Below are 16423 nucleotides of genomic sequence, written 5' to 3'. Positions count from 1 at the left end.
ATCTCATTTAAAGCATTTATTGTGCAGTGCATTTTATTCCTTAGGCCAAATTTGGTTTCAACCATGTAATTCAAAGGTTATGTGCAATGTGTCTGCGTAGGTGGCAGGATGAAATGATAAATGAGATCAATGCATCAAGATCTGAACTTGGGAAATCCAGATGCTCCCCTCTGAAATATTTTTCTTAAAATTTACTGTTCAAAATTTTATTGTTTTGTATCTATCACAAATCATTGCCATGTAAGTGTAAGTCATCGTTGCCAGCATATGTCTAATGTTTCTGCAAAACATGAGAGCTTTGTGACATTGTTTACATTTTCAGTATTATTGTTTTGGATTTAATAGATGGTTATCTAAGTTTTGTATTTTTTCTTAATTTTACAGTTCTGATAATATTAATTGTTAAAAATAATAACACATCTAACTGGCTGAAGAGAAATAATTTTTTTACCTCTTTTTGACACATTTATTGTCTTCTTTTTTTTCCAGTTTGGATCAGGAGTGGATTTTCCAGAATTTTGTATAAAGAGCACTTCAGCCAAGACATTCAGGACTGCAAATTTAAGTTCTTGCTTTGCTGCTGAAAAAGAGTGGCAATCGAGGAATACTGAAAGTTTGCCAGAAGCAAGTATTATTCTTCCTCTGAGTTTTAGAATTAATCTATTTTACTTTCTAGAGAAAATTAGTAACTGGGGAAACCTTAGTCAGCACTGAAAGTTCAGTGTAGAAGTAAAGATTGGATAAAATTGAGGAATATTTCTTTTGTACATCTGTGTTGTCAAAGCAGATCCTTAAAACTTCATCTGTTTGTTCTTAGAAATACAATAGCAGATTTTTTTCAAGTAGAAATAAAGACTTTGTTTAGTTTAATACTCAAAATAGTTGAATTATGAGTTCTGTACCCTTCCAACTTAATTTTAAAAGGTTGGGTTTGGTTTGGTTTGGTTTGGTTTTTTTTTGTACTCTTGCTGTTTCATGTTTTTTACTGGAAGTAGATAATTTATTAGTATTGATGAAAACAAAAATGAGCATTTTTGGTAAATTAATATTGGTATCAGTTTGGAGTTTGTTATATTCATTGTTAAAACGTGTATTTTGTATTGCATTTGTCTGTTCCTGGTAGATCTTGCTTTATTTTGGATAAGAATTAGAATTAATTTGATGCACATTGTTGACAGTCTGTAAAGTCAGATTTATTTAGAAAAATTAAATACCTTCCTTTTTTTCATATAATTTGGTATGATGATGTGAAATGTTTCTATATTCCTTTTTCTTTTCAGATGCTATCTCCAAGACTAATGACTATAGCCAAGCACTTGAGAAATTTCTGCTGGTATAACATTATATATGGTGTTACATATATATTTGATCTCTTTTTCAGGTTTTTCATTACTATGGTCCTGCATTGGAATTTTTACAGATGGTGGTGCTCTCTGATCTACCTTCCATTTTTGTATCAGATCTGGAGTTTGAGCTGTATCCTTTTTTTAAGGATATAAACTACTACTGGTAATTGTCTGTAGCAGAAAGAAAAAGATCAGCATCTACCCATGCAAGAAGCAGACAAATGAAGATAGGCAAGGGCTCATTCCATTCTAGACTGCCAAAACAGTCATAGTGATTCTTCACAACTGGATTTTTTATTGCTAATTACATTAGCAATAACCATGTGTTGTTGATATTATTGCATATATAATTTGTCTGTTGATGTGGAAGATCTTTGTGGGAAAAGAATAGAGAAATGTTTATTCTGTTTAAATTTAAAAAAAAGCCTCAAGCCTTTCTAATGAATGAATATAGCATGCTTCACAATATAGGAACATTTGTCTACAAACTGTATTTTTATCGTGCAATGGCAGAATTCGAGGCAAGGTTTAGCAGAGGAGTTCTCTGAGTGAGTGTGCTGCAGAGATCTTGAGATATGTTACTATAGGATTTTAAAAGTATGTGCTTTTGGTACTAGTCTTGGTATGCCAATAATACCTTAGGATGTATAAGCCTGCTATGATTTTGAATATATAAATATCTGTTTCTGTCTGCCTATAATAGAGATGTCAGCGGAGTAGTTTGTCATATAACATTTTAAAATGTATCACTTTACCTAGAGAGATGATTTTTTATGTTTTGTAATACTGTAGTATCAAAAATTAGATGCTTGCAGTGCTTCTTTCAGATACAATGGTAACCTGATTTGTGAAAAAGAGGTGCATAGTTCTTTGTGAAGATGTTCCTTAAACTACTCTGTTCAGGAGCCTATCAAGAAAGAATACCAAGGAGGCATCTACACTGCTTTTGGACCAGATTTCTTTTCTCTCTGGGAAGGTAAAAACTTTTTATTTATGTATAGCAGAAAAATAAAGGAATGCATATTGCCTATAAAAGACGCAGGAATATTTTTTTTTAAACAAAGTGTTTGTCTAAGCTTCTTCAGTATTTAATTCTAAAGCAAACATGGATTTCAGTGGTCCATGCTATACATACCCAATGAACAGTTTTTTCTTTGTCTAAGCTGTTTCAATCTCCTAAAGCATTTTCTGTTGAATCCTATCCTGACAGATAATTCCTGTACTATCATAATTGAGGTATTGGTTTTTTTAGCAAAAGACAGGCATCTATGTGGCCTACAAAAATCTAGCTACTGTGAAATGGTAAGCTTTTTTATTTTATATGTGCATATTCTGATTTTGGATAAAAAGATTTCATGAAACATTTACAGTCCTGTTTTTCCCTCCCTCCTCTGCCTTGAAATGATAGTGAGATTATTCATAGCCACAGTATTAGTTTGAAGATGTTTTTCCTGAACATTCTATCACCTTTACATACAAGGTAATACATCTTGTTTAGGAAAGTTTTTTAGTGCTTATAAAATAAATCTGTGCCATTTAAAACAAAACCTGCACTTCAAAAATGGTGATGCAGTTATTATGAATAACATATGTTTTTTGTTTACTGTGAAGATTGTATCCCATTATCAGGCTATATGTTTCATTTTCAGTTTGTTATTTGGGTTTTTAGTAACTCTTTCTGCCCTGCTACTCTGTTCTCCATTAACTTAGCCAGAAAAGGAAAAGGTCCTTTTTCAAAAAAAGTATTTTTTAAAATGATTTTATATTGGTAAATATCCCAGGTAATCTTCATTTTACTTAAGAACACTGAACACTTGGTTATACATCTTTTGCAACCAAAGGGCTTGCATTTCTACTAGTTTTTTTAAAGAAGAAGCCCAAACAGTGAAAGCATGTTTTCAGGTTACTTTTTAGAGTCTGCTCATGTTGAATTGAATATATTTAAAAGAACAGTTTCTCATAGGGTTTTTTGCAGTCTGCTGCTGGAAATATTGCATGTTCATAGGCTTTTCTAATACCTGTAATAGCATTGCTTTATTGCTTGAGAATTCAAATATGTCTGCAATTTTTCTGTTAGTGCTTTTTGATCTGAAGTCTATGTAGAAACATAAACATAGTCCAGTATCTGGTTAAGGGACTAGGGTAATATGTAGGAAGGAAATTTTTTTTTTTTTCTTAGGAATGCAGAATCACTGGTGGCAACTATTATCTTTGAATTCACTTTTCATTCTGGATACTGCTCTACAAAAACGTTTGTAGCCTGGTTATTTAGACACTTGCAATACATAATAAATACCTTTTTATGTATGAAATGAAAATTCAGCAGTTCATGATCTCTCAATTAGACCAAAAAGTAAACACAATTTTTACAGCTTTTGTGTCAAATGGAGTTCCATTTTGATTGATATGAATGACAGGTGTGTTAAGTGGAGATGTTTTTCTTCAATTCCAATAGATTTGAAGTAGTGCCAAATCAGTTGCTCAAGAATGAAATGTAAAACAGGTTTCACTAATATTGCATGTCTTATATTTGCTCTCCTTATTTAGGTGGGAGCTTTATTTACATTGCCATGTAATGTAAGCAGTGTATTGATCCCATCTCCTGCTCAGCTGAGCACCAAGAAATGGAAGGAATATATGGCTAAGAAACCCAAGGTCATTTCTGGTATGTGTATTTTGTTGTGGTTATATGTATATATATGTGTGTGTGTGTGTATGGTGAATTTTTTCTGTACATTTGGGATTCTCTTTTTAACTTCAGTGAAATGAATCAGTGATTGTAATCGTCATTGACATGAGACGATTTGGTGAAAGCAAGTTCAGCTATGCAAACCTGTAGGAAGAAAAATGGTAACAGCATGACAAGCTTTGGGGAAACAAGGCAACTCCTTTAAACCATTTTTATGTCCTGTCTGTCAGTTAAGATTCAATTTCCACATGTCTTTGTAAGGTGATTGTAAAATCCATGGCACAGAGATTTACTTCTGCAGATTCAATTCTAGTCTGCTTCACTGAGGTGCTTCCCTTCTCATTTAAGCATTTCCAGAGGTTCTGCAGTGCACTTGCATTTCATTTCAGTCTCTCCTGGGAAAGTACAGACTATTAAGAAATGCTGAATGCCTTCATTCTCCTGGGAGCCAGTGTTCTAAATCTGTGATTGAAAATGTGCTCCCTGTATGGCTCCACTGATGGCAGCTGACTCTCATACCCTGTGCCAGTGCTTAGAAATCTGATTCAAACAGTGGGAGAAGAGAATCAATGCAGACCAAGGCTGGGGGAAGTTTTTCTGTCTGCCAGTAAATGTGTCCTGCAAGTGGAGGCACTGTACAAGCAGTGACTGAGGTTTGTAGGCACTTGAAAAAATCAGGCTAAAAGGAACTTGGTGGTAACCCAATGCTTAAAGTACTTGCCTAGGACACAGTGAAGTGCTGGATTCTGCCTTCTTTTATAATCTTGTTGTTTATACATCGTCTAATATGTAATTAATGTAGATTCCAAGGAACAGTGACTATTTCTGGTGTCAGCTCAAGACAAGTATGCAGATGAGAATGGCTCATATTGGTGACTGATATTTTTTCAGGTTTAGGGACAGGAAAAAATTGAGAGGAATTAGGAAGAGTTGTATAACAGGACAAGAAGCTTAATTATGGAATGAATGCTGGCAGTGTTGTCTTTTTCCCAACCTGGAAATGAAACTCAAGATAATTTTAGCAAGGAGGTAATTTAAAAGAGTATCTTTAATGAAGACCTTCAGAGGCAGTTATGAAAAGATGTCTACAAAAGCCCACACCCCCAGGGGTGAGTACATTTATAGGCTTTAAGAAATGAGCATAATTGATAAAAAGCACCAATTAGGAGGACAAGTGGTGATGCAATTCCCCCCAGGTCAAGCCTCTTCTCTGGAGCTCCCCCCTTCAGCACTAGTTGTACTCTGTCCAGGAGAATGTATCTCCAAGAGTTGTTGTCAGCCTTGGTACCCAGGAAGATCTAAGACAGTACAGAGCCTAGTACCTTCTGGGGCTTGCAGCTCTGGAATTAGTTTTGTAATTCTGCTTAGGGAAATGCCATGGAAAAGTACTGGGGAAACTAGCTACTAATACAATAGGTGACAGAGTTACAAATATATGTGTGAAGAATATGGAGAACATAAAAAAAAAGGCAAAACCCAGATGGCATCAGCACTATATAGATTTAAAGTTCTCTCTGCTTGTTTGGAAGGGGTAGAGTACACAAGGTGTAGAGCTGGTCACAGCAGCAGCATTTGTATTTATTGGAGAGATACTACTGATGCAGTCAAATGAGCACAAGATCTGCAGTGTCTACAGGATATTTATCCTGTGCTCCAGTGGAAAGGTTTTGTACAAGTATTAACTATTACACAATAGTTAATACTATTAACTATTGTAATAATGTGATCAGTAATACACAATATGTTCTTATTAAGCCCCTTGAGTAAGAGGAGAAACAATGCTTTTGAAATGAATTTTCTTGTTTAGTTGAAAACTTGATTTTTTTATTGGCTACCACTAATCTGACTGTACCTAAGGTTTTATGAATCCTTAATCTCTTCCATCTCTGGAAAGGTATAATTCTTGGTATTGGTAGTTCTTAAATGCTAAGATTAAAATGTGGAATAAAACCTTACCAGTTAGGAATCAGCTTTGAGATGCCAAGATAAACTGGAAAAGGAATATATTTCAAATGATATGGGAAACAGGACATGACAACATTTCTGGAATATTTTTTCTTTATTCTTTTTTCTTTGAATTTATGTATTGAGAAAATGGGATTTCCCCTATTTTCTGTGGCCAACTATAAATTTTCAACAAACACAGGAATATATTATTTGTTGCTAACAAAAAATTATGGTACTAATAAATGTTAAGATCCCATAGACTTAATTATTGAGACAGTACTGCAAATATCTTATGAGCTTAAAATATTTTACTTTTGAAACTTAGTACATCAAGAAGTATTAATTATCTTGATTGCTCTGTCTACCAAGGTGGTGTAAAATGTTTCCTGTGTGCAAAGATAGCAAACCCATCCTTTCACTGTTACTGTCAGATCCCACATTAATTTACTTTCAAAACTGAATACTATATGCCAGTCTTTATAAATAGAATGTCTTTATCTTTCATCCAGGCACAAGGGTAAAGCAGGGAATGAAGCTTTTATTAATGAATAATGCAGTGTCCTTGGGAAGAGTGTGTACAATATTTCCTTTTCTTCTACAGTTGTATGTTCATCCATTGAACACTTACATTGTTTCAATGCACATAAGCCTGTTTTTACCTAGCAGAACAGAAACTTCTCTTTATTGTTTCATGGTAAAAATGTAGAGTTGCCAGTTAAAGGTTTGCCTCTTACTTAGCCCAGATAAAGAACTTCTTTTGGTTGATGGTTAGTAAGATCCCTCACTGAACAGAAGAAAGCAATTTGATGCTGGATTATAGTTTGTTTTAAAGATGTTTTCCTGAGGGTGTTTCAGTTATGTCCTGATGTTTGTTCAGTTCCAGAAATTGAACTGAAAGGAGAATCTTGCCGATATTATTTCTTGCTGCAAGGCAATGGCTCTGGAGGATGTAAAGCAACCTTGATTCATTCAGCTGGCCAGATCAATGGGATGGCCACTCTTGCAGCAGTAAATGGAAAGCTAAAGACAAAAGAAGAAGGAACAGAGTCAGGTAAGAGTAATCACATATTTATTAACGAGTATCTGAATGCGGGCAAATGATGTTAAATTTCGTAAGTTCCTTTTATTCACTCCAGTCAGTATTAAAAGGGAGAAGACAAGGAGAAATATTACATCTTTTATGAATGTATCTTTTAACAATATTTTTCTACATTCATAAGAAAATATAATAAGAGCTTATTTATTCACAGAATTTATTGCTACCATATTTTTAAAATTGGCTATGCAAAGTTATTGTCAGTCATTTCTCATAATTGAGATTAGCTGAAAATTGCTTATTGTAAAAATACATACAGGTAATATTTATGCAAAACAAATTTGAGAAAGCTTAAAATTTAGAAAGTGTGTATTGTTGGTGTAAAGACTGACCAGCCCATGCCAAAAATCTAGGTAAATACCTCTTGCAAATCCTGTTTTACTGATGAAAAGTCTGCAAGGCCAGTAGACAAACTGAGTTTTGTTATCACCTTCAGTTCATTTGCTGATGTCCATGTTACTGCAGAGTGTTTAGGGTACGAGCTGGCACTCCTAACTGCTCCACTAGGGAAGAGCAGGTATGCAGCCATTTATCATGGAGTAGTTGTCATGTTACAACTACACCTACTAGATAACTCTACTAATTCCTGTATTTGTTTCAATAACACTGGCAAAGAAAAGGAGCAAAGTGACCTGCATCTTATCTGCTTAATTCCTTATATTGAAATAAATCTGTGTGCGATATGACTGACTACTCTGCCATTTATCCTAATTAAAATCCCATTAGTACAGTGTCAGAAGATTGAAAGTCCTTGACCATATGTTGGGAGAGAACTTTTCTTTCCTGGTATCAAACTTAGGATCTTTTTACCTTCTTTAAATTTTAATCATGTTAATTGTGTTGTCATTATACTGGTTTTGTACAGGCATTCAAAAATGTTAGTCAGGCATCTCTTTGAAATTATCCTCCTGGTGTTCAACTGGAATGAATTTGTTTGGTTTTTCAATGATTAGCCATATTTGAAAGTCTGGTTGTTTCCTTTGAATATGAGATTTTTATGTTTCCTATGTTTATATCTTCTATTAAATAATGACTCCAAAGAGAGATTTGTAATACAAATTTCTCCTAATTTGTACAGGCTGTCATATTTCTGCCTTTATCAAGTCTCTGCCATGCTATTCTGGAGAGGAGATTGTGCAGAGAGAAACAAAACTGTCTCGTCTCCAAGTGTTTGCCTTGAAGGAGTATCTCAGTAAGTAATGGGAAAGGTTTGATAATTCTCAAACTAGTATTTAAAAGGTCTTTATTTCAAATTGGATGGGATGGCTCACCTTACAAAACTGAAGCTGTTTGACAACCAAAGTGTGTTGATCACTTTGTGAAGAAATAGCAGAAGTTTAAAAAGAAACTTTGAAGTACAGCCATGGTGATCTGTCAGGTAATGGAAAAGGTAACACTGAATTAGTGTTAATGGTTGTTACATGAATACTCTGAATTTTTGAGCATAGCATTGAAATAATTCTATGCAATTCTGTGGTGATTTCCCCAAAATCCTTTACTGCTGGATATGCCTTCTACAAAAATAAAAATTCTGGTTTGGGTTTTTCAGCTGTTTAAAATTTTATTCTTTCTTTGAAAAGTCTTAAGCAGCGGAGGAAAACCATGCATTAGAGATTTGTTAGATATATCATGATGCATCATTAATAATAAAAACTCGAAGGGTCATCCTCCTTAGATTTTTATGACTTTGCAAAGAAGTACATTTGAGTGTCCTGTTTTTTCCCATATTAAGTCCATTGCTTAAAGAGACTCAATTAAAAGAAAAAAATACCTCAGAGAGATTGGCTGGCTTATTGAAAATGGCATGCTGTGGAGATAATTTAAGTGTATTATCATTAACAGAATAGCAGCTTAAAGAAAATAAGATTTCTGTAAGTAATCTTGTCTCCCACCCCACACCCCCTGCTAATTTGCAGTCATTCTCAGATTCCTCTCTGCTTCAACCCTGGAGCTGAGCCTGCTTTAGAGCTTGTGTTTTAGTTTCTTTTGACTGAGTCACCCATTTCCATTCAGAGATGAGTAGGAGCAGTTGGGATTCACTGATTGTCCTAAATCATACCAGAATTACCTGGCCTGTAATACTATGGCCAAAGAGACCAGAACAGGCTGTCAGTTATACTGGAGCCACACTGCTGCAACAGCAGTAGAAACAGGTGGGTGGGAGGCTCTGCAGACTGGAACCCTTCACTTTTAGTCTCAGCAAGTCCAGGTTTTTGTCTCTGGGGGATTCAAACCTGGATATACTCAGAAATGCACATATCCAGAAGTTAAAGGACTGTAAAAACATGAATGACGTGTGACTTCAGCTATTCACTGCTGTTTTTTCACTTGTCTTTGGAATAAACCCATGTCTTAATGTACAATAGTAAGTGTCAAGTTAACTTATTTGTGTTACTGGTTTTGGGTGGGGATTTTCTTGTTTAATTGCTTTTTAGCTGGTTCCCATTGTTCTTTGTTACTTAGCAGATGCAGTACCTTTTATTTTTTCCTTTCTAGAGAGAAAGGAATTGACCAAGCAGCTTGCAGTTATTTCTACCAATGAGTTCAAAAGCTTATTAAAACTTACAAGAGAATGTTTCATGGACCTGTGCAGCACTTGTCTTCCTAAGCCAGTTCTACAGAAGGTCTGCAATAAAACCAGGTCGTGTACTGTGACATGTAGTAAGTATTTTTATTTACAAAATACACTGTTTACTTTGGATGTTTCTTCATACTGGTCATCAGTCTTTTAGTAAAAGGAGTAAAGTCTTTTCACCAAAAGAAGAAAACATAGAAGGAAAAGTGAAGTAGCTTTCTAGGCTTATTTTGCAAACTGAAATTACTCTTGCATTACCTATTTCCTTTTTCTTCCTTGATAAAAAAATTGTCCAGAAAATATTTCTGATCGCATTACCAGACAGATTTTTATTTACATACTTTTAGAGATATACATTGAGGAATATCTGTTTCTTTAAAGAATAAGATCCTTTATTTAGGGTTATTCTACATTTCTTGCAGAGACTGATTTAATAGAGCCAAATCCATTGGAGTGGCCAGAAAGACATGTTCTTCAGAATTTGGAAAACTTTGAAAAAAACAAACAAAAAATGAGGTAATAGTGAAATACTGGGGGTTTTCTTTGGAGTAGCCATTGAACTTCACTATAGAGGAACTTTATATGTTGATAAACATTGTGTTAGCTGTTTTCACATATATTAATAATCTTTCAAAGAAAATATTGTTTAACACTAAAACTATTTTTCTGTCAATTTCCAAAGATGTAATTTCTTGGTATTTTAAGAAGTATTGTTTTGATTTTTATTGATTAAATACAACTGGAAACTAACTAAAAGTAGAATAGTCCTTAAACTAAATGACCACAATGGCACTTCTAGAAAATAGTAGCCCTGGTAGGAAAACATACAAAATTTCTTTCTCCCAACATACCCTAAGTAAGAGATTAATTCAGGTGTTTTTGTCAACATGTGCAATGTGTTCTAATCTCCTCATATTTCCCAAATAGTTAGTACTTAATATCATATATCAAGTAATTTTGAAGTCAAAGAGCTTATTGGTTTTATGTTTGAAATTATATTTAGTTACATTTTGCCTTCAGTGCTGTTCAAATGAAACCCATAGATCTTTGTGTCACTTAAGACATCCCGTTGATTTCAATTTAGCTCTCACTCTATATAAGACTTGTCAAGGAATGTTTAGGTTGGATATTAGGAAAAGGTTCTTCACCCAGAACGTGGTTGGGCACTGGAACAGCTCCCCAGGGAAATGGTCACAGCACCAGCCTGACAGAGCTCAGGAAGGGTTTGGAGTTGGCTCCAATATCCTTGTGATCCCTTGCAACTCAACTTATTTTGTAATTCTGTGACTTAATGGTCTTTGGTGGCGTTAATGTTCTTGCTGACAGACCTGTAGAGCCAAGTGTCCAACTGTCCTTTTCTGAGTCACTTCCATCCCATTTCTCTCTTTCAAGTACCATAGTTGGCCATGGCTTAGATTGGAGTTCTGCATGTGCTAAATTCTCACATTAGTTTTCTCATGGTGATATTATTATCATCATCATCATTATTATTATTGCCTTTTGTTTCTGAAATAGGCAAAATTCTTATTTTTAATTAGCTGTCAAGAAGCTTCCTGAAGGATCTTTCTGTTACATAGTTGGTGTTTATTGCTCATAATCTGAACTGATTATCTTTCTTATCCTGCATCATGATACAACGTGTTGTGTAACAGTAGAGGCAGAACTTTGATATACTTGATGTAAGACACTAAGAAAAGAATAGAGGGTTGTATGCAGTAGTGGCTTTATGGTTCCTTTCCTGTGTATTGTATTTTTTTTTTTTAAATGGGAACCAGTTTTGGTCCTAAAATAGAAAAAAAGGGGTGAATAATCTTCCCATGTTGTATTTCATAACCAAGCTCTAAATTCTTGAAGAAATTATTTTCTTCAGTTGAATGTTAGAGAATTTCCACCAATTATCATGTTCTTTATCATGAACATGTGTGAATTTCTCAAGGAGCCACTTTCTTGGCTTTATTTTGTTGCTAGTTTAATTGCTCCAGACTAATAATGATTTAGTATCTTTTTAAATACCATGCGTTTATTAAAAAAAAAAGGAAAAAAAATCTTAGATTGGTCTTTGCTTGCTTTCTTTTTTCCAGAGTTCCTCTGTTTGCACATTCATCTGAGCAGTTGCTGGGACATAAAGACAGCCAGAGGGAGTCCCTGACATTGCTGGATGCCAAAGAGCTGCTGAAGTATTTCACCCCAGAAGGGCTGCCCGTGGGGGATCTCCAGCCTCTCCAAGTTCCCAAGCGGTATGATCAGCATGTTCAAGCCACTGAATGCAGAGCTGATGTTGGGGGATGTAAATAAGGGTGGAATGGGAGTCACAGTGTGGCCTAACTGGATTGGAGTTTATAACTTGCAACATCCTTACATCACATGCCTGCCAGTGAAATCAGCTGATTTGGTCTCCAGTCAGTATTGCTATTTAGTTCTTTCAGAATCTGAAATGGCTGGAGATGATGGTCTTGGTCCTAGGCATTTAAATGACAAAATAATCACCTGAAGCACAAATGGGTTCCTGGTAGAGCCCTGCCAAGCTGCTGCTGCCCTATGTCTCTGTTTCAAAAAGAGTATTTCTAGTAAAGCAGAAGCTACTGTGGCAGAGCTTTATTTTTTTTGGTGTGATTTCTCTCAGTGAAGGGGAGTCTAGGTGGGAAGACAAAACAAGAAAAGGAAATAGCTGAGCCTATTTAACTGTGTTTGTCTCCTGTCATGCTTTTTATGTGGTAAAGTGTTCTTGAAGAAAAAATTGTGGTGGCTTTGCAAGTATTCATTCTTAGTGTGTTTGCTGGTAAGTATTAGTATATTAACCACTGTTTTTTCAGCAGGAAGATAGATACATGGAGTTACTGGAGTAATTTTCAGGATCTGAACATCTGTTAGGTTTAAGGCCAGACTCTAAGAGTCATAGTGTTTGTAGAAGCAGAGCCTGTACTATTTGTGCAGTGTGTCTCAGACTGCTAGGTAAGCAAGACAGTCTTTGCAATCACTACAATATATTTGTTGACCTTTTTAATACTGAATAATAGAAACTGTTATGCAATTATTTGATACAGCCCTTGATCCTTTTTTCAGACATCATTGTATGTAGTAAAAGTGCTTGTGAGAGAGAAAGGTTCTTTAGTGTTTTGGATCTTCTGTAGGATTTTTGAGACTTCTGTAACATAATTACTGAAGTTTTGAAACTAAAATTAATATATTCTGAGCAGAGAATTCAAGTAAATTAGAAAAAAATGCAGTAAAGATTTAGAATCTTCTACTGGGTTGTTAATGAGTGCAGAAGATTTCAAATTTTGGCTAAAATATTTTCCTTCCAACTAATTGTGTGGGAAAGAAATGAATAATTTTTCACTACAAAGATCTATTTTTTTAGTCTTTGATTTTTTTCAAAGCCTCCAGAGAAGCAGTGTAGCATAGAATACCTTGAGTGTCTTAAATGATTTGCTTTGAGCTACAGATGAGTGAGATGTGAATTTGAATCGAGTCCAGCGGAACGCTGTACTCTGAGCTGCTCACTCCCCTAGCAGATGCTCTGAATAAATTCTCTGGAAGCTTTGCACAGTAGGTGATCAAGAACAGTGAATACAGACCCAAGGATCTTCCTGACCAACAGAAGAATTGAAGAGATTTTGAGGGAGGCTGGTGAATTAAAGGCATGTTGTCTTGTTTTCCATGTTTGAGCTTAGATAGAAGCTTGTTAGATTACAGTTTTGGCTGACAGTCTTTCCAAATTATCATCTTGCTAGATTCAGGATCACATCTTTCCTGGATGTTTTTCTCAGGTTATTCCAGTGGAAATGGTGCAGAGGCAGTCTATATGAATAAAATTTGAAGCAGTATGTAAGTTTCAGATTCTGTTACATCCTTGCCTTTGTCTCTTCCCCTTCTTTAGAGATAAATATGTTGAAATCTGGCAGCAGAATCTTTCTAGCTGCCTTGCTATGGCTTATTCTGTTGAAATACCTTCAAACAAACACATGATTTAGCTGCAGAGAGTTACTAGCTGGAATTGAAATATCCCAGAAAACAAGCCATCTGAAGTCTGGGAAATATGAGTCTTGGGTGAGACAACAACTTGAAGCCAAAGGGAAGGAATTCACTACTTATAGTGCATGTTTGAAAAATGGGAGGTCACTTCCCAGTTCCTCTCAGTTCATTCTACTACTCAAGTGTGATGTTCTGATATTTGCCTAGTTTTAGTGGTAAATTATTTGGAGCAGTGACCTTAACTGTCTATGAAATGTCTAAGAGCTTCAGTAACAATAATAGCTCAGTAGGAATTAGTTGAACTTAAATTCTCACTTCAATAGAGACTTAATTTTCCATTGAAGCTTTATCCTGGGGGGCTTAGCTGCAAGACATGCTGTTTTGGTCTTCCTATGTCAAGGCACTTGTTTCTGATTTTTGGAAGTATAATTTATCCTGATGGTAACTAGTTAAAGTAGATCTGTATTTTTCTCCTTTCAGTGAAAATGCGTTTCTTTTGACACCAGAGCTTACTCCTCGAAAACTGAGAGGTTTGCCTTTTGAAAAAGCAGCTGGATGCCATTATCATGGACTTGAGTAAGTTTCCTGGCTTCTTTTCAAAGATTTATTTTTTAGTCTCCAGTCTAGGTATAATTAGAAATATTTCAAGCAACATATTGAGGGCATGTTAATTATGGTTTAAATGTCACTGGTTTAAATTGCAACATTCCTGCCTTGATGGTAATGTGGAAATATTGAAAGTCTTTTTTTCTCAGTTGTACTGCTGTATCTATTCTCAGTGTCTCTGAAAATTTTAATTCAGAACTAAAAATGGCAAGGGAATTAGTACATATCAAGTTCCTAGAGTAGAACATGTTTTAAGTACATACCTAGTTTCTGCTTTTGACTATTAGTCTGAAATTAAATATAAAAGGTTTAATGAGACCTGTGATGCTGCTACATGTATGTTCAGGGAACCTGGAAACACCAGCAGGCAAGTGTTAGTGGTAATGATGTTCAAAAGGAACCATATGTTTAGGACTGTTAATCTCAGCCAGCCAGCAATAGTTATTTGTCAAAGCAAGCAAATGGGCAAACTTTCACATAATGTAGCAGCATAAAATTAGTTTAGAAAATTACAAATATTGACATTGAGGAGAAAAGTAAAAAGGCTATAGAAATGCAGTGGTAGATAATTAGCATAACTCTTCCTTAACAGAAAGTGCAGTATATATTAAAAAATGCAGTGGATACCAGGTATAATTAGTTCAGTTTTTGTGCAAACTTCTGCTGCCTCCTGAAATCACATTTTCAGATTATCAGGTTATCAGCAATGCTGCTGGTATTTTTTCCCTATCAATTTTACAAATAGTTTGGTTAAGCCTGTGTTTAATATCTGATAATTTTAGCCAGGTTCTCTAGGGCAGTGAAGCACTCCTATCTCTTTAGTTGTCTCTTTTTCTAAATGGTAACTCATGAGCCTGTTAGCCTTTTTAGATTTGTAATAAGTGGCACAGAGAGACAGCTGGATAGAAAACAGAAATGCATATGGTAGGTGTGGGAAGAAACCACTTGCCTGTCTGTTGCTGTGTGGTATCTTGCTGCCTTACCTGACCTCAGATTACCTGAGATTTCAAATTAGGCACAGCAGAGCTTGTGCTGCCTCTTCTAGCAAAATATGAGGAGAATAGAACACAAATATTGTGGAGAGCAGGAAGATCCTGGCATATTAATATTGCAGGGGCAATGTGCTTAGCAGTATGGGAGGGAAACAGTAGAGTGAGATTGGAACATATTTAAGCAGTAGAGTGTATGCCCAGAACATATTTTAACAGGAGTGTAGTGGTTATGGGGCAGATGTGTTTGGTACTATGCAGTTTTCATCTGCCCAGTTGCTGTATATATATGGAGCTAAAGTCTTGTCAAAAAAACATGGAGTAGCAGTTATCATAGAATGGTTTGAGTTGGAAGGGACCTTAAAAATCACCTAGTTGCAGTCTCCATGCCACGGGCAGGGACACCAATATCCCACATCTTTTTCCCCAGAGCTGCCCTCAATTAATTTTTCACTCAGCCTGTATTTGTGCTAGCATTGCCCTTACCCAGGTGCAGGACCTTGCATTTGGCCTTGCTGAACCTCAGGGTATGTACATGGCCACATCTCAAGCCTCTGGATGGGATTCCTTCCCTCTAGTGTTGGCCATGCCACAGAGCTTGGTGTCCACAGCAAACTGCTTTCCTGAGGTCCAGGGGTGAGCTTGCTGTGTGCTCTCCTTGCTGCCCTGAGGATCTCAAACTCCACTATTTAATGGTCCCTGCAGCCAAGGCTGCCCTTGAGCTTCACATTCCCCACCACCCCCTCCTTGTTGGTGGGCACAAGGTCCAACACAGCACTTCTCACTCAGAGAAGGAATCTCCAGGATTGCCTCTGACCTATGTATTGCTTGTTCAACAGATTACTGGGGTGGCTGAAGTCTACCAGGACTTGTGAATGTGAGGCTCTTCCTATTTTGATTAAATCAAATCTTTGGTGTAATGAGCATGTGCCAGACCCTTGAATGCTGTTTTGCAAAGAGAAAAGCACTTGCTATTAAAGCAGTGAGTAAAATGACAGTTTAACTTCTAAAGTTAAATAGATTTTTTTATCTTTGTAGGGAATGTGACTACTCAGGGGACTGAGAATATAAATAAGAAAAATTAAATACCTTGAAATTTTTAAGTTAAGACAACTTACTTTCTTATCAGATAATGAGTTTGTCTAGTGGAAAGTCTTCCTCAACTGTAGAAATGGATTCACCAGCCAGTTATTAGAAAAA

At 35.7% G+C, this 16423-nt stretch overlaps 1 protein-coding gene across 2 annotated transcripts in view; it reads left to right on the top strand.

The window, feature by feature from the left end:
• Positions 1 to 16423, top strand: part of MTBP (MDM2 binding protein) — a 29530-nt gene that overhangs the window by 5283 nt on the left and 7824 nt on the right. For both annotated transcript variants that reach the window (XM_056486019.1, XM_056486020.1), the window contains exons 8-17: positions 490 to 624; positions 1382 to 1476; positions 2250 to 2322; positions 3894 to 4011; positions 6860 to 7033; positions 8157 to 8270; positions 9575 to 9739; positions 10076 to 10169; positions 11735 to 11890; positions 14109 to 14204. In XM_056486019.1, the coding sequence (XP_056341994.1) occupies positions 490 to 624; positions 1382 to 1476; positions 2250 to 2322; positions 3894 to 4011; positions 6860 to 7033; positions 8157 to 8270; positions 9575 to 9739; positions 10076 to 10169; positions 11735 to 11890; positions 14109 to 14204 (1220 nt within the window). The remainder of the gene's footprint in view (positions 1 to 489; positions 625 to 1381; positions 1477 to 2249; positions 2323 to 3893; positions 4012 to 6859; positions 7034 to 8156; positions 8271 to 9574; positions 9740 to 10075; positions 10170 to 11734; positions 11891 to 14108; positions 14205 to 16423) is intronic.

Source organism: Oenanthe melanoleuca, chromosome 2, assembly GCF_029582105.1.
Source record: "Oenanthe melanoleuca isolate GR-GAL-2019-014 chromosome 2, OMel1.0, whole genome shotgun sequence".
NCBI classification, from domain to species: Eukaryota; Metazoa; Chordata; class Aves; order Passeriformes; family Muscicapidae; genus Oenanthe; species Oenanthe melanoleuca.
Note: the sequence above shows the minus strand (reverse complement) of the source record. Positions and strands in the feature narration are given on the sequence as shown.